Source organism: Stegastes partitus, unplaced genomic scaffold, assembly GCF_000690725.1.
Source record: "Stegastes partitus isolate 25-593 unplaced genomic scaffold, Stegastes_partitus-1.0.2 Scaffold857, whole genome shotgun sequence".
Taxonomy (NCBI): Eukaryota; Metazoa; Chordata; class Actinopteri; family Pomacentridae; genus Stegastes; species Stegastes partitus.
The window spans coordinates 148,257-166,522 of record NW_007578588.1 but is presented as its reverse complement, the minus strand read 5'-3'; the positions used below and the strand labels follow the sequence as shown (position 1 = coordinate 166,522).

Below are 18,266 nucleotides of genomic sequence, written 5' to 3'. Positions count from 1 at the left end.
AGGTTCAGACGATCTCCAAAGGAGCCGCGCAGCCATGGGAGTGCATTACCTCAGCCATGCAATTTCCACCATCAATAATTTAATCTATTTGCTCCAAAGCTGAAGAGATATCCTGAAGCTTGTTCGGGAGAGTACACACCAGAGAGAGAGAGAGAGAGAGAGAGAGAGAGAGAAAGAAAAGAGAAAGAAAAGAGAGAGAGAGAGAAATATCTTGTAAAGTAGCTCAGTGAGGGAGTTGTCCAAACATCCCAGATGACACCACTGTCCTGTTGAATGGTCTGTTTTACGACTGGGCAGTGAAAGGTATGTGTCTGCTCGTGTTTTCACTCACTTTGCTTTGTTTGATGCAGCTTTGAGAGAAAGAAGACAGCTGGTGTGTGTGTGTGTGTGTGTGTGTGTGTGTGTGTGTGTGGGGGGGGAGGTGGAGGGAGGGAGGGAGGAGTGGAGGGGGGTCTAAAAGTAGCTCGATCAAGTCCGGTTCTCCTGCGAACAGACAGCGCGCAGGCCGAGAGGGGCCGTGTGTAACCGGATCCGCGCGTTCATTAATAAAAAACGCAGTTATTATGTTGATTGGGTTTCCAGTGCAGAGCAGCGGGGCTCAGCAGATGTAATCTGGAGAAAAAAGAGCGAGAGGCAGAGATACTGGAGCAGCTCTGAGCAGTTTGGTTATTAGCAGCTGTTTCTCCAAAGTGGACACAATCCACAGAGGCGGTTTGTTTGTTTGTTTGTTTGTTTGTTTGTTTGTTTGTTTGTTTGGTGGGTGGAGAGGTGGAGGGGGGCTTGTGCGCCAACTTTACGCGCGCAAACCGCGCAGTAAGCTCTTATTTCTTTAGTGTTTTTCTTTTTTTTTTATTCTGCATGGCCTCCTCCACCTTGAGCCAACAAATACAGACAACACTCCAGACAGTTTCTTTTTTTCGTAGCCTTGTGTTTTGGAGGGGAAAAAACTTTGATGAACTCATTAAGACTTTATAGGAAACCCGAGACCTAAACGCCCAGCTTCGGCGGCCAACATACACGGTTGGGTCTATTTCTCGGTGCTGCGTGCTCGTGCTGGATACGTTCTCAGAAATAAACACGGATTAAAAGTAAGCCTGGTTTATAGAGTGGTGGAAAACTGGCTCATTTGTGACAGTTTCATGTGAAAATATCTTGTTCAGTCATCATAGGAGCCGGTTGGGTGATGGTTTAATGATGAATTAATGATGTACTTTCCAAAAAATGCAAATTAGAGCCACATTTTTTGGTCAGAGCTGTGAATAAATAGCATAAAAGTGAACTTTATAGACTATATAGTACAATTACGCACAACAAAATGTGGTTGTGCGCCCTGGAAAAAGACAATGCCTTTGTCTTTTCTATCTATCTATCTATCTATCTATCTATCTATCTATCTATCTATCTATCTATCTATCTATCTATCTATCTATCGTGTTTCACAGGAGGGAGGGAAACAGAAGGGAGGAAGGTGGAGGAAGAGAGGCGCTCTTTCTATTTTACGGTCTCATACGCCATCTAGTGCGCAAAGTTGGGAACTGCAGCGTCTGCAGGTAGTGGTTAGGTTTCAGTGGTGATTCATGGGTTAAAAATGAACTATGGATTTCTTCATTAAGCTTACACCAAGAAACCAAGAGGAGCATGAACACTGATAAAGTGGAGTTTTGCACCTTTAAGGACGCTGAGCCAGTTTCCATCCTGTCCCACTATGCTGCTGCTGCTGCTGCTGCTGCTGCTGCTGCTAATGTCTCCTTTGAGTTGCCCAACGCTGCACACGGTGTGGGAGGGAGGCAGCCACTCATTTGGGTAGCATAAATCACTCAGCAGGTATTTGAATGCTGGGCTTTCTGTGGCAGGGGCTGGGGTTGGCCTGGAGGCCAGCTATAATCCTGAGGGATGCTCATCTATTACTAAATGCGCTCTGAAGCTGTGTCAGATTGAAAACAGATCTCAAGGAAGCAAGCTCTCACATGTGTCAGCCATTACTGCAGACAACTCAGTTAGGTCTAAATGCCTTTTTTAAATGCTGCATTGTGGCACACAAGGGGTCCTCGTGTCGACATTTAGATACTATTCGCGGAGCGTTTTCCTTCCTCCCCCTCCACGCTGAACATTTGGCATTGTGCGCTTTACATGTTGAACGTGACAAAACACGTTGCTAGGTAAATAGCTCTGGCCGGCACGTTCTTGAGGAACCGAACAAAGACGGATGCCCACGAGGGAGCAGCGGTAGAGGCAGAGAACAAATGCTGCTGTAGGTCACACGTTTCCATTCAGATGTAGTGGGCACGCTTGGCTCTTCCATCCTCCTGTTGGGTGTTTGTGCTGCCCTGTCATGGCTTCTAAGACACCATGCGTGCTGCCGGCTTTGAGATGAAGCCATAAAGTGTGCTGACATGTGCGGGGAGGCTGAATGTGTAATAATACTGGCCATGCTAGTCCTTTCATGCTTTAGAGAAACTTTTCAGCATCTGTCAGAGGAGGCATTTATCACTTTAATCCCCACCTGGCACAAAGAATAAATGCGAGGCTAAGTTACATATCCCTGCCATACAGCCGCGCTCTCAAAGCAGATGAACAGGTGGTCATCTGGACACGTCAGAGCCAAACAGGAGACAGAGTCCACACACTCACCTGCTCCTATTGTTCGGGGTGTTTCATGCTCTCGGCGTGCTGTCATGAATAAAGGCCTGTTTGAGCAGCAGTTATTGCAGCTTTATGTATCCACGCTATTAGCTCAGCCGGTCATGTTTAGATGAAACTCGAGTGTCTTGTCGTGGATTTCATTTCAATTTTTTGCGTTTCGAAACAACTCCAGGTGGAAGAAACTGCGCTTTAACCGAACGAGTTGGCTCCGAAAAGCCTCCGCATGTAGCTCCTGTCTTTGCTTTTTTATTCACACTCATTATGTTAACACTCCAGCCACTTCTTCATTAACTGTGAAATCCACATAACATCTCCCTTCGCTGGATGTAGAAAGCAGGAGCAAACCAATCAGTTGTCACATTTAGCCCCTAGCAGATATAAGCCGGAGATTCTCCGCCAGTCCCACAGCAATTAAATGATTCATTGGCTTTATCGCATTTTAACAGGATGTTGATTGAGAGCATAAGCCATATTGATTGTCCTGATGGAAACAGGAAATCACAGAGATAGAAATAAAATCATGTGTTGTTCCCGGTGTGAGGATACCCGGGGGAACGGCATGCAATTGCACGCTGTTGAGTGGCATTACCCCCAGCAACCTCCTCCCCTCCATCCTCTCCCCTATGGAGACCTGGAAGAGACGTCATCTGTGGTTGTTATGCTGCGAAATGACGCTGGCACTCTCTCCACCCCCTGCTACTGCAATATTACCCCTGTGGTCTGTTACGGAAGATGCAGCACTCTTCGTCTGCACCATTTCCAGCATGAAGTTTGACGCCTAACAGTAATCAGCCCTCTGCCTTCATTTCCCTCATGTGGAAGTGGAACCATTTGAGCGCGATGCTGATAATAATATCAGCCTAAATGCTTCCTACACATAAAGCTCGTGACTGGCCTCAATCCCGTAAAACCTACGAGCTTTTCCCGGTGCTGGGAAGCCTGACAGAAAACATTCCTGTTATTGAAACCTTTAACAGCGCTGGAGGACCATTCAGCTCGACAGGAAGGGCTTTTAATTTTTATTTTTTAATTAACATTCAAAGGAAACGTGATCATTAGCTCTTTGTGCTCGGCTTTGTCCTCATTGTTGTTTTAGTTGGAGAGAGGAAAAATACCCCCGTCTCCCTGCACACACACCCAGGGCAGCCCCTCCCCACGCCTCCTCCACACACTCACACCGAGTGGAGGAGGACGTCACCGAGCTCGGGGAGCCAGTGGCTCATTAAGAAGAAGGATGTGATATTCTGAATAGAGACTCCCAGCACGGCTATTTTTAGCCCACATATCTCTATGGCAGTCACCGTGGTGTCGGTTAATTGCAGCCACAGCCCCAGATACCAATTAAGAATAAAACAAATGCTTTTAAGGTGGGGTTTCGCTCCTCCCTACTCTAAAGGTCCTCGTGTCCATTCTGAGTGGAGGCAGGGGTGTTTTTGCTCGCCGTGTTTTCCTGTGTCAGGTCGGGACATGCAGAGAGCAGCCACAGCCTCGGCCAGGCTATTTTTAAATGAGCCCCTGTGGAAAGCAAGATCTAGATGTTTGGGGTTTTTTTCATTATGGTTGCTTTTATATCCGTTGGACGTCCACCAATTTTATTGATTTGCTGTGAATCTTAGAGCTTCTCAGAGGTAAGGGATGCATATGTGCTGAGGCAATCTGATGATGAAGGCTGTGTGTGCAGTGTGTCGGCTCCACCTGGCTCCCCGCCGCTCTTCCTTCGCCCTGACAGGGCTTCGCTTGTCTTTTCTGAGTTGCTCTCCAGAGCCTCGAGATTGGTGCCGTGCAGGGAGGATGACACATCTTTCTGTCACACAGTTTCCTCTTGACATCCTGTTAATTCATCCTGCAGTGCTCTCGCCGTCCACCTGCCAAAGAACAAACAGCGTCCCTGAACAAATCCCCGGTTTCCTGGTCATGACTGGAGAGTTTCAGCGTCAGACCTGTCTTACAGCACGGACCAGTTTTTTGTTTTTTTTTAAATAAATCAAACTGCAGTGACGGTGTTTGGCGGCGCTGACACAAACACAACATCTGCCACTCGGTCGGGTAGGGAGCTCCGCTCAGGTCGCAGCCTCCAGAGGTGTCGATACGGGTGAAAGATAATACGTGAAGCCGTCAAACATCGGTCGGTTCATAACGGACCCTGACACGGCTGAAGCCAAAAATGCTCCATCAGTTTTATTTAATATATATATCTTAAAATAGCTAACTTTTCACGTACACACCAATATAAAAATCCACCATTTGTGTCGCTTTTAAAACTGACAAGACCGTTGATGAGACACTCAGGCGTGAGCGGCAGCTTTGGCCGCTATAAACGTGCACATCGCTGCACACGCTGGACAGAAACCGTGCAGTCAGAAAGCAAGAGCTCGTGAATAACAGCAGGTCTTTAAGGATGTTCTGACGTCTATTTGTGTCATCTGGTCTTTTGTAATAAGCAGTCTCTCTGATGCTCAGCACAGCTTTTGTGCATTGCTGCCAGCAAATGGAAATCTAAGCCAGACCTCACATAGGAACAGAATGATTACAGTTTGCAAACAGTTTGACAACACTGATGACACAGTGCCAATATCAGTTTAATAAAAACATGTTGTGATTATTCCAAAGCTACTGGCTCTCTTTTTGGCTCGCAAACAAAGAGTGGAGGGTGTTAGAGGGGGGAGAGGCTCACGGGGTGCATCCTGGGTCAAGAATAAGCTAACTTTGTTGGAGATGCCCTTTGACTAACCGTCTCGTCCTCTCCCCTCCTTTCCTCTTGTTTTTCTTGTCTCTCCTTCTCCCCCTCCAGTTCCACCAGGTTAGAAGAGTGATGACCATCCTGTTCCTTACTATGGTTATTTCATACTTCAGTTGCATGAGAGCTGCGCCCCTGAGAGATGCCCCGGGCATGCGGGGCCATCGGACGGACGGCTACCTGGGCGCTGCTGCGACGGCCGCCCGAGGCCACGGGACTCCACAGAGCGGCGGCGGGCCGGGCCAGCGCGGGGAGCTGCCCTCGCTCACAGACACGTTTGAGCAGGTGATAGAGGAGCTGCTGGAGGTGGAGGGCGAGGCGGCGCAGCTGGGACAGGGGGCTGATAAGAGCCAGGGAGGTGGGGGCCCGTCGTCTGTGGTCGCCTCAGAGACCAAGGACGTCGACCTGTACGACTCGCGGGTGATGATCAGCAACCAAGTGCCTTTGGAGCCGCCGTTGCTCTTTCTTCTGGAGGAATACAAAAACTACCTGGATGCTGCTAACATGTCCATGAGGGTGCGGCGACACTCCGATCCCTCGCGACGCGGAGAGCTCAGTGTGTGTGACAGTATTAGCCAGTGGGTGACAGCTGTGGATAAAAAGACGGCAATAGACATGTCTGGGCAGACAGTTACCGTCATGGAAAAGGTCCCTGTCCCCAATGGCCAACTGAAGCAATACTTTTACGAGACCAAATGCAACCCCATCGGGTACACAAAGGAGGGCTGCAGAGGAATAGACAAGCGGCATTATAATTCCCAATGCAGGACAACCCAGTCCTACGTGCGAGCACTTACCATGGATAGCAAAAAGAAGATTGGCTGGCGGTTTATAAGGATAGACACTTCCTGTGTATGCACATTGACCATTAAAAGAGGGAGATAGTGTATAAAATGTATAGATTTTATTGAAGAGTTTAAAAAAGAGAATAAAGAGAAAATATCTATTTGTATATATACATAACAGGGTAAATTATTCCGTCAAATGAAAATTTTATGGACTGCATGTAAAAAAAGATGAAGTTTATACAGTAAAGTGATACTACAGTCTATTTATTGAACATATTCATGACCTTGTAAACAATTAAAAAAAATCTGATCAGTCATTTGCGCCCAGTTTAAATTACTATATCACATTCCTCAAGACATTGTGATTTGTTTACGTTGCCAAGAATTAGAAAATGAAGGAAGAAAAAAAAAACCAACACAGGCAAGGAATGAGAGAGGACCGTTCCATCTTCAAAAGCTTGCATGCTGCTTCAATTGTGAATCCAGAAATTCTCCACCTACAAAAAAGGATATGATGCTGACCAAAAAACATTCCGTTTACATACTATTCAGCAGAAAACAATTTCCTCTCCAGTAATTTATCTGTTTACTGTTCTAAACTTCTCAAGGTAATGTTGGATTACATACTATGTCAAGGTGCTGTTGTCAAAGCTTTGCTGTTTATTTTTTTATCCCCACCAGAGGACAAGATCTATATAAAAAATTATATAAATATATATATATATATCTATATATATATAAAATTTATTCATTGACATGTTTCTGGGTTAATATTATTCATTTTGTATGTTGTGAAGTTGTTTGCAATATTAAACTGAAATATTTGAAGAAATAAAAATGACTATAGGCAACTGAAAAACAAAATCAATGTCGATAAAGTTTCAACAGTGCATTTTTAGGCAGGATAAACTTTATTGTCCCGACAGGCAGGCAGGCACATACGCACACACGCATGCCCACAAGCTGCCACGTTTGGAAACATAAAAGCACAAAAAATGAACAACAGGGAACGTCTCGGTACCGGTGGAGGTGTTTCACATTTTTACAGGCTGCAGGAAAACAACATGTTTTCAGTAGCAGAGCAGAAGGCAAAGATTCCAGCGCTGTGGGTGGGAAGAACACGTATCTGCAGAGGGGAAAAAGTGGAAAAATGCTCCTAAACCACTTCCTGCTCCCCACCAGCACATTACTGGAATACAAATTTATGTGCTTTGATTCTTTGGTGTTTAGAGATTTACTTAATTATTACTCCAGCTGCACATGTTTTATTTCACAATTACAAGAACTTAACATCAGAAGAAAAGCACCCACACGTTCAAGTGCAGACTCGTACAAGCGGGACTCGGGTAGAGCATGCCCGAGTTTGACATTGATGGATTCAGCCACCCATACATTTGTGTGCATCAAAAATATACACCCAGCATTTTGTTATGAGTGCGCGGTAATCCCCATCTTTAACATGCTCAACAAAAGAGCCGTCATCACAGACTGCATGCAGCTGTACGTTCACTGTGATCAGAAGGGAAAAGCCATTCTCTGTAACTGGTTTGGCATCTGGGTTAAAAGACTGCTGCGGCTTTAAATCAATATTCCCTCCAGCAGATAATACCTCTGCATTACACGCTTGCCAAGTCTAGACGCCATAGTTTAAGGTCGTCGTAGGATAACGAAAAAAATGTGCTCAGCTTTTCATCGCAACATCCTCAAACATTTCCACACGAACCCGTAATACGACATATTTCAGATGTGAGAAGATGTGTGAAAACACACACACACACACACACAGCTTCATCAAATGTCCCGAACACACGCTCTGGTGGTGCTCATTTTACTTCTTCTTCATCGACCTGAAGGTAAGTGCGGCTCTGAAGACAAGCACGTCCGGCAGAATGAAGCTTTTCATCCTGAAAAGACGCACCACCTTGTTGTACCTGGATCCTCTAAAGAGGCCTGATGAAGACGCTGAAGATACTGTGAGTCACTTTTGTCATAAAAAAGAAGAGGAAGAAGAAAAAAACAGAATAAGGATAAGTAGAAAGTCTCAAATGTTCCAGTGTCATAAATATCCAACAATAACTATTCAGGTTTCCGATCATGGTCAAACAAACCATGCAAAAAAATAAAAATAAAATCCATGATCTATGCAATCACATTCAAAAACAGACAGTTGTTCCCTGAAGGAAACTCCACCTTAAGACACAAGTGATGTAGTAAAAGTCAAGCACCAACACATCCTCAGCATCCAGGAAAATGAATCAAACATTCTGGGATGCATTTCAGTGAACGTATCCTGAACCGCTCCATGTACAACGAGCAGCAGCCCGGGGCTATTTTTTGCTTCAACAAAGATTTAGTAACAGAAAAGCACCATCTGCCAATCACACACTTAATAAAGGAATGGATAGAGACTGCCTGGATGCACCAGGTGTCTTGTTTGCAGAAAAGCTCGGCCAATATTTTCTACCAGGATCATAAATCAGATCTGAAAACATAATGTGTGGGTTTTTGACCCAGAGTTGTAGCTGAAGGAAAGAAAAACAATTCGTTTCTGTTCAAACAATGGCTCCATTGTATCCAAACACAAACACACAAACTAGCGTGCGAGTGTTGTGCCTCTGCTGCACCCATCGCTGATGTCACATCAGCTGTCAAATGGCTGCTGCTCCATCACTGGTTGGGGTGTGGTCAGAGGTGAATCATGCTCCCAAGTTTCAGCCCCACAGAGAGCAGTGCAGCAGCAGCTCCTCTGCAGCTTTAGCACCACCACATATTCTGCAGTCAACCAGTGGGGGGCAGGAGAGAGGCCATCCCTCCCAGGTGTCAACAAAAGCCCAAATGAGGCCCCTCCGGCTGGCAGCTGTTACCTTCTCACAGCTCCTTTTTAGTTATATCTTTAGAGATTGGTAGAGCTGTTAAACAACTAACTAACTAACTCAGTAACGAACCCTCAGATGACTGCTGATTGTGTCAGCTGCTGAACAGTTATATGGGCTTTAGATCACAGTGTGCGCTTTTCATCTGGATTCCAGCAATGAGGCCTCCACTGGGCGAAGCACCAAGCAGCAGAGCACGCCAGCAGTAAACACTGCAAACACCCACTATGACATTTAAATCTGATTTAGAGCCACATTTAGAGCTACAATCAACCCACAAATATGCACAACGGCACGAAAGGTGTAACAGTGGAAATGACTTCTATTGCCCACCACACTGAGCCAGGGGTGACACTGACACACCTCGTGGATATGAAGGATGTATGACTTTGGCAAATGTGTACAAAAGGATGAATTATTAAATAAACCCTCTGTCTGGTTTTGAATGCAGAGTAATGTTTTTAGAGAAAACTATTTAAATTAGTCATTGACTCTCAATGGATGACAGTTCTGGCTTACGAACATCTATTTATTTATTTGGCCCACGAACATGTCGTACCAAGAACCGAACATCCTGACCTCGCTGGTTCCTCCACTTTACGAGGTTTCCTGAACGCACCATGACACTGGCAGCTAGCCTAGCCGGCTAACTTGGCTAATCTGATTTATCGCCTCAGTTAAGCGCACGAAACGTTCGCCAGGATTACCAAATTTAGTTAACCATATCTTCCTTTTAACGCGATATCGACCCAACATCAAATAGCTCCTTATTTCAAGAATGGCATCACTCGGGGAGCCCGTGCGGCTGGAAAGAGGTAAAGTTAATTAGCTAGCTAGCTTTAGCTTATAAAGATTTGTTGTGATACGGGGGAGACGTTACCGACAGTAGCTTAGCTAGCATTAGCTGAATGCAGCTCGGGCTTGTTTTTCACTGCATACGTCGTTGTTTGGTCGGATAACGTTGAATTGACGAATTCTTGCGGATAGCACATCTTTAATTAGGCGTTTTTTCTTGGCACCAAGCTGAAGACACCGCAGTCTTTGCGGCTACATTGTTTTTACTTTGCACATTAGCTAACGAGCTAATATGAATGACAACAGACAGTCATCAGCTAACCTAGCAGGTTTGTTTAGTCTATGTTACAATTAAAATAGACTTATTGGTTACACTAGCTTTACCACTTTTAATAGAAAAAGGAGATTTGTTATTTTAAAGACTTATTTTCAACCTCAGACTTCCTTTTTTTGACAGAATTAGCTGGTAACACACTTGTCGGACAGTAGCGACAATCCAGGTTTTCTTTTTAACCTCCACCCAGAATAATAACTTATCCTGAAGATATACACAAGTAAGAACGCTTTATCTGAAGCTGTGTTTCGGTAATGGGCAGACTGAAATGCTGAGCCAAGTTTTTGCTAATTATGTGATTAGCATCGGCTACAGTAGCAGCTAGCACCCTATAGCAGGAGGAGCAAACAGTGAACACAGCAGTCTGTCAGAGCAGCAGATGCTCGGTGTTAGTCTCCATGAAGGGAATAATATGCATGCAGCAAAAAATGATTCAACAAAAGAGTCTGAATGCAACTGAGCAACACCTGTCCTCCTAAGCCTAACCCTGAGAGGGATGAGTGGAAGTCGCTGTGTTGTGATGTCTGCTGGTGGACGGTGCTGTGCTGCAATACAACATGTCCTGAACACAACATATGAGTATCAGAAGTAATGGAGAGCAATTCAACGTAAAGTCAGTCTGAAACAATGACAACATCTGCTCAGCTTGCCAATAATGTCTTTCTGTTTAGTTTTCTATTGGTACAGACATGGACCCAGGCAGTGGTCGGTGCTCGTCTGAACATCTTCATGGTGGTGCATATGTTCTCGTTGTCAGATATCAACCGTGCTATTGAACTGCTTGACAAGCTCCAGCGGACGGGCGAAGTGCCTCCCCAGAAGCTGCAGGCGCTGCAGAGGGTCCTACAGAGCGAATTCTGTAACGCTGTCAGAGAAGTAAGACAAGTGGTCCTCGAGACACATAACTGTGAGCTGGTTCACGTCTCTCCTCCTCCTGATCCTAAACTTGGTTTGCTTTCTTTGTCTTTATGTCTTTTCAGGTTTATGAACATGTGTATGAAACGGTGGACATCAACAGCACTCCTGAGGTCAGGGCCAACGCCACAGCCAAGGTAGACCCATGTCAGCTTCTACCTAATGCACAGACCCTCTACTTGGACGCCTCATGTTGTGTGTTGAGTGCAGAAGATGCAGCATATGTTGGGCCTAACCCTCACAACTCCACTTGTTTATGTGTAGGCTACCGTGGCGGCTTTTGCAGCAAGTGAGGGACACTCACACCCTCGTGTCGTGGAGCTGCCCAAGACAGAGGAAGGCTTGGGATTCAACATCATGGGGGGAAAGGAGCAAAACTCGCCTATCTACATCTCACGGATCATCCCTGGAGGCATCGCTGACCGACATGGAGGCCTGAAGAGAGGCGACCAGCTGCTCTCTGTTAACGGGGTGGTACGTTCAACTCACAGCATCTCCACTTGCTTCAGGAGGGTAAATCTGAAGCATAGCGCGCTTCAGTCAGTGAGCATGTGCACGCTTAATTTATAGTACGAAAGTAAATTAACCGCTGCTGCAAACAGACAGTTAATAATGAGGGTTTGCCAAATGCTAATGCGTTGAACTTAAAAAAACAAAAAACAAAGAGAATCATGGCGTGTGCATCTACTTGTAAAATCCTTCTGTGTTAACTTTTTACAATTAAACTGACTCGTTTTGAGCTGTAAGCCAGATCAGGAATGATCATGTTTCAGAACTGATCAATTAAAGGACTCTTCAGACCCTGTGCTCACCTACAACAACAACAACGGGCTTCTCTTTGTCGGTGGCTGAAGATCTGGACATGCAGCTTTCCACTGTCGTGTAAGCAAACGTGTGCGATACTGGATGTGGACAGGGTGCTCCGGATGGCGTTCCTAATGCTTCGGTTCATCAATAACAGCTCAGCAGCATAACCATTAAAGACCACTCACCAGGAAGGTCTTCTCCAGCTGAGCTCTTCTGCGCTCTGCAGCCTGATCAGTGTAGAACTGATGCCCTGCATCCTAAGTGCCTGATGGAAAGGGAAGTCAGAGACGTTTGTAATCGTGGCCCCTGACTGGAACCGGGCCTGACCAGGCTGTCTGAGATACTGTGGTTAGTCTCAACAACCTCTCCATCGTCAGGGCTTGACTCGACTGGTCAGTCAGCTGAGGAGAGTCGCTGAACACCGACTCTGCCCAAACGTTTTTGACAGCATAACCCACTGATGGACTTTAGTGTGTATGTCGTACAGCGGCCTCGGTCCCGAGACCATCAGTGTGGACAAAAACAAATCACTTGGATGGGAAAGTCCAGGAGCCATTTCTCTTCAGAGGGACACCCATGCAGTGTACGTGGTGTGTACGAGTTAGAGCAGCAGTCAGTTTACAGTCGAGTTTCATCAGTGTGATGAATTACTGACAGACTGTAAACCTGTTTTAAGAATGTGGGTTTATCCAGCAGCGTCCAGACGCCCACAGACAGGATGTGAGCCACTCGACCTCCTGTCCACCGTTAGCGTTTGTTTCCAGCATCAGATACACTGAGTGCACTCATCATCAGTGGTTTAGGAAGATGTTCTGCTGCTGAACCTGACCTCGTTTAGATGTTAGTGGAGGAAACGGTGAGCACAAAAGCCGTGTACATTCACTCTAACGTTTGATTAGTCCACCAGTGTTGGGGTCCCATGAGGAGGCCACTGTGCCTGTTTTCACCACAAGTCCTGTCAGTGTTTCTGCTGCTGCCTCTCCAGAGCAAAGAGCTGGCAGCTGAACCACAGCTTGCAGCTTTATTTTGATCATGTGGCCTCCAAGGAGGACAACGGCTTCTCCAGAAGTCAGGCAACAGAGAAATACTGAGTTGGATGAAACTTTAGAGAAGACACGTTATCAAGATCTCTCATTTATCGGCAACAGATCTGAGTGAGTTGTCCATGTGCTCATGATCATGATGTTTGAACCTGGATAGATCACAAATAGAGGCAGGAGCTGATAAACAATGACCGTTTGTTAGTTCAGAGATTTTCAGCTGCTCAGCAATCAGAACACAGAACCCTGGATGCACCCTGTGGTGGTTCTGGCCTCCTGACCGTGCTGCGGCGCCAGCGATACGTGGCTGGTGAACGCAGAGCTTTAATGGTCTCCACTAGTAAACGGAACAAGATGGAAGCACAAGGACGTGAGAGGAAGACTTCCAGAAAGCAGCTATGGACGTAAACAATATAGGTTTCAAATTGGGTCTGAACACGTTGAAACTGCATTCAGCTCATTTACTGGGCCTTAAAGATTAGCAGGTCCAGCTGTGGTGAGAAGCAGCGTCGGTACCTGTAATGCTCTGCCACATTAGCAGGCAGCAGTTCTGAGTGGTGCTCGCTATGCTCGGGGAGGTTCCAAGACAGGCCAAAAACAATCAGCAAATTATTGCTCAGTTTGTTCTGTCATTAAAACGTCAGCCGGCTGCCAACGCTGGAACACGTTCACTGCAACACCTATGAAATGCTGCAGCCTTTGTTCACTCCAGGAGCTTCAGAACTGCTGCGTGGATCCATGTGTTAACACTGTGGACCCGGTTACAGCCGGGTGTGTTTCTGCTGAAAGCTCACAGCCTGTTTCTGTGTTCTGTTCTGGTTTTGTAGAGTGTGGAAGGTGAGCACCATGAGAAAGCTGTGGAACTCCTCAAAGCAGCTCAGGGCACAGTGAAGCTGGTAGTAAGGTACACCCCCAAAGTCCTCGAGGAAATGGAGTCACGCTTTGAGAAAATGAGGTCAGCGAAGCGCCGGCAACAGAACAACTATCCCCAGTAGGACTTCACCGTGTCGATGCCCAGCTCCATGTCTCTCCTCCTCCTCCTCCAGCCTTCTGGCCATCTGTTCTGCTCTCTTTCTCATCTCCCTCCCACAAAACAACAGCATAAGTTTGGTTTTAGTTCCTGCTCACACACACTGTAGGTTTTCTGTAGCATCTGTAATGTGCACCACTGTCCCTGTACCAGACACTACAGCTCCACACCAACACTAGGATGATCATGATTGTCAGTGTGTCACACCGTGTGCATTATTTTTGAATTGACAAGTTGAATGCAACTCTGAGTACTTTTGAGACAAACTATACAACAAGTCCTTTGACTGGAAGGTAGTGTTTTTCCTGTTCTATCAGAGCCACTACCAAGTGCCTCAGGCAGACACTCTGTACTGTGTTCACCATGCTTTGGGTTCTCTTAACGGGTTCAAGTCCCGAACTGCTAATTAAATGCTTATGGCAGGAATTACTACATGCTTTGCAATGTTTTAGTCTCAAAGATCATTTGGTTTGACAGAAGCACGTGGTGATGGTATGTCAAACTCTTCCATCGTCCAAACTTCAGAAGCCGCAGGTGTATTGTTGAGGCCTCTCCACAGTCCAGAATAGGGACGCTTTGGAGGAGCTGATGACGGTTTGCGTTCGCTCAAGAGATAAGGGTTCTGTTTAATAACGGGTGGAACCGCTGAAAGGCCGCCTCAAAACACAAGCCATGGATTATCTTTATGGCTTTTCTCTAAGATTTCTATAAAAAGCCCCACAGCTACCGTACATGATGTAACGAGGTCTCAGCAGCTCCTCAACTAAACTGCTGCCACCACAGAGACTCCCACCTTCACCTGTATCTAATTAATAAAGCTTCACGGGCATTCACTCTGCTGTCTGCATGACATGAGATAGAACCTGCTCCGTTCATTGATCACCTGGTCTCAGCATAAACCCAGAATGTACCACGTGGTCCTCTGCCAGCTCCAGAAGAGAGACGTCACTCTGCTTGTTAGATGTTAGATGAAGTCAGACTAGACGTTCATCAGGCAGTCTGATGTGCTACCGTCACACCGACGCCTGATGTGAGCTTCCATCACTCCTCGTGGATGAGCTGGCAGATGTTGATGCTCTGCACAGTGTTCAGAGGATGAAGCTGGAACATGTCCTTCATCTGGACTTCCATCTTGTTTTTAACATTTTGCTTCTCAGTGTGTCTTAAAAGAAACGTTCTCTTCATTTGAGTTCTTTGATCCGTAACCGCGTCTCTAAAGGACTGGGTCAGAAACAGAACCCGGGTGCACCTAGGACCGTATGCTTTTATGATGCTGGTACTACATCCACACACGTCCACGACTTAGAGCAATAATCTGAACGTTCGTAGAGACGTTTTTCAGTGTTCACCGTAGACTGACTGACGTCTTTGTGCACACGTGGACTCGTACGTCGACGCCAACGTCCACGTCACGGTCAAATGGGAGCGACGTTTTATTACTGAATACTGCCGAACAATCCAGTTGGTTCTGATATGCATTTAAAAGCAGGCTAATGTCAGAACGGTCTCAGTGATCCGCTGAATGCACAGGTTCACGTGTACACGTACCACACGTCATGTTTTATAGGTCCACAGTGTTTGCATGTTTCACTATCGTACAGAAAAGTCCTGATGTTCTGGATCATGAATCTGAAAGAAGGAACGCTCCCCGTAGGCCCACAGGCAGCATGTACAGTCCAGCAGGTCGTGGTTGTCTTTAGAACAGACGTATGGAGAGACTTCTCCTGCTCATGTCATGAAGGGAACACATAGTTGATTTAATTATATTGTTGTGTTAGAACCCAGTCGGTCAGTCCGTGGGTCAGCGACATGTCTCCAGAACGCTTTTAGGAAATCCGTTCACAGGCGTTTATTGGTGTGATTGTAGATGAAGTGTTGTGTGTCTAGCATCACGTAGAGGAGGCTGTAGCTGACGAAGCCGTGCTCCTGTCCCGTCTCAGGATCAGCCAGCTGCATCATGACACAGTAAGGTAGCCACAGGGAACATGGCGGTGACGGTGGGTAAAGTGACAGAAACACGTGTCCGTCTCTGAACACGCTGCATCATACGTGTCCTCCAGCGTTTGTCCTCCGATGTTGAACCGTTCTTACCAAGTGAGCTCCTTTGCAGTCCGGTGGTAGATGCATGTTTCGTCAGAGTCAGTGACCATCCAGTTAAGTGTGTCATTTTCATGTCTGCATATTGTGCCAGGCCGGCGGCAGCGTGATGCCTGCGTCCAGACCCGTCCTGTTGTTGTGGCCAAGGCGTCTGAACTGAGCTGACCCTGGATCTGCCCGTGTAGCTGCTCTTCTTTGTGTTGCTTTTATTTGATGTTTTCGTGATTTTATCCACCATCTCTTACCATGCACCGAGGCCGACCGCTTCTGACATCGGCGGCGCCAGCAAACTGTAAATAGCTCATCCACTACTATGTGAGTCCACCAGTAAAAACATCTAGAATGCTCCGTGTGCTGTCAGTGATCTAGACTTGTAGACCGTTCGTCCTTAACAACAGTCACCATACATCATTAAATGCACTGAAATTCATCACCAAGTGCTAAAAACAAAGACATTATCTGTTCAAAAGGTCCCAGTGGGTAGCGCTGATGTCCGCTGACTGAGGCTTCTGTTGGTTTCATGTTTCGTCTTCATGTCGGCTCAGAGGCTGCTGTCACAGTGAATGTCAGGTTTAACTTCACTCACGTCAGTCGAGGTGTCGCTGACTTCTATCCAATCGTATGTTACTTCACGCTTTGACTATTGCAGGAGAAGCGGTTGTAGCGGCCAGCACGTGGCCCAGGTGTGTTCAGCGGCTGAAGTCCGTTACTCCTGTGAGAGATGCTGAACACAATGAAACGCACTGGTACTGCAGACGCTGAAGGGTTAACTATGCAAGGTCGGTAGAAACTTTGGAAACAATCCGTGTCGGTGCAAAATAGCTGTGGTTTTACTCCAGAATGTATAAAACAGTGGTAGTGTGGCAGCTGCATGGACGTATGTTTAACATGATGCTATAAGAGAACGTTACTGGAACATTGTCAAGCTGATCAGCATCAACAAGCTGCATCCTGACCGTGCTGTCTGGATGCAGTGCTGTGCTTCAGTACCAGACATGATGCGCTTCATAACGTTGGAATAATGCAAACATGTTTTCTTAGAATACTTTACGTAAAGTGAAGCTTCAGATGCCCGTATCACTCTCTACAGCTACCTTAGTGTGTTGTAAAATATGCATTACATATATCTACACAGCACTACGCTTTAAACGGCTAAATCACGGAGTTAAAGTCGCGCGTTGCTGGATGGGCTCGTACGGAGGCGTGGCTAGTAACAGAGCAACCCGTAGGCCACGCCCACGATGCTTTTGTTCTGAGGCAGAGCGCTTAGCAGGCGGTTGGGGGTGTACATAGACGTCTTAATATAATGTATAGTTTGTGTTTTATCCAACGTCAGCTGGCTAGAATCACTCCTCACATTTGCATCATGTATAGTAAAAGAGGACAGAAGAGACTCCACCGAATGTCACTGGCCATTGTCTCATTTAGTTGCACACTTTTTGTGAAGTCCCCTTCAACTTTCTATCCGTTTTCCTTGTCTGTATATTGGAATGGTCAATAGAGTATTTTTTATAATGTTTTTCTTTTGATATTTTCTCAATTTTTATAAGTGATTTTCCTAAAAACCAACAGCAGGAATGCTGGTACTTCCACTCTGACTGTACCAGGGCCATGTCAGCACAGCCTCTGAGGAGCAGCGCTGAGCGGAGCCCGACTCTCCTCCGGCTCCGCTCAGCGCTGCTCCTCTCAGCTCTGAACTGATCTTTTCGTTTCTTTCTAGGACCAAGACCAAACTTGCAACACTTGTGAAAATTTTGATAATGTTTTGAAGTGTGTTAGCCGCTGCTGATGTCAGCTCGATGCCTGTAGACTGTGTTGTGTTGTCATGTTGTGTTCTCTGCTTTCTGGTCTCAGTTCACTGTTACATTGATGTGGAATGTAAAATGTTGTGACGTAGAATATAATATAGTTGGACTGGAAGCCTAATAAACCGTGCTTACATTTATGAATTTTAAACATTTTGTGGAACATCTTTTAGACACGGCACATACTTCAGATCGTTTCCTCAGAACAGCGCAGGAGGAGGACGATCCCATGCTATCAGAACAAGAAGACGCTTAGAAGAAGTCCAACAACCAACCCGACACGCTCTCCTGTTGACATACACCTACACCTACATATTTCCATCACAGGTCCCACTGCTCCTCTTTCACAGTCTGTGAAAACCAGGAATCTACTTCAGGGATGAAAATTGAACGTTGTTGAGA

At 46.1% G+C, this 18,266-nt stretch overlaps 2 protein-coding genes across 3 annotated transcripts; both read left to right on the top strand.

The window, feature by feature from the left end:
• The first annotated feature begins 11 nt into the window (after window positions 1-11).
• On the top strand, window positions 12-6,630 carry bdnf (brain-derived neurotrophic factor). Its single transcript, XM_008293095.1, has 2 exons — window positions 12-303; window positions 5,435-6,630. Exon 2 carries the CDS (start codon window positions 5,456-5,458, stop codon window positions 6,263-6,265), a length of 810 nt encoding a protein of 269 aa, XP_008291317.1. The 5' UTR covers window positions 12-303; window positions 5,435-5,455; the 3' UTR covers window positions 6,266-6,630.
• A 3,043-nt stretch (window positions 6,631-9,673) lies between these two features.
• On the top strand, window positions 9,674-18,015 carry lin7c (lin-7 homolog C (C. elegans)). 2 transcript variants are annotated; one of them, XM_008293093.1, is made up of 5 exons: window positions 9,674-9,856; window positions 10,928-11,046; window positions 11,151-11,222; window positions 11,350-11,559; window positions 13,760-18,015. In XM_008293093.1, exons 1-5 carry the CDS (start codon window positions 9,820-9,822, stop codon window positions 13,925-13,927), a joined length of 606 nt encoding a protein of 201 aa, XP_008291315.1. In that variant the 5' UTR covers window positions 9,674-9,819; the 3' UTR covers window positions 13,928-18,015. The 2 variants fall into 2 exon arrangements, with proteins under 2 accessions (XP_008291315.1, XP_008291316.1); XM_008293094.1 differs by lacking the exon at window positions 9,674-9,856 and adding an exon at window positions 9,913-10,165.
• The last annotated feature ends 251 nt before the right edge of the window (window positions 18,016-18,266 follow it).

Coding starts and splice junctions, on each gene's coding strand:
- bdnf (XM_008293095.1), top strand. CDS start 5,456: ATGACCATCCTGTTCCTTACTATGGTTATTTCATACTTCAGTTGCATG.
- lin7c (XM_008293093.1), top strand. CDS start 9,820: ATGGCATCACTCGGGGAGCCCGTGCGGCTGGAAAGAG. Junction 9,857..10,927: donor GCCCGTGCGGCTGGAAAGAG/GTAAAGTTAATT, acceptor TCTCGTTGTCAG/ATATCAACCGTGCTATTGAA. Junction 11,047..11,150: donor TCTGTAACGCTGTCAGAGAA/GTAAGACAAGTG, acceptor ATGTCTTTTCAG/GTTTATGAACATGTGTATGA.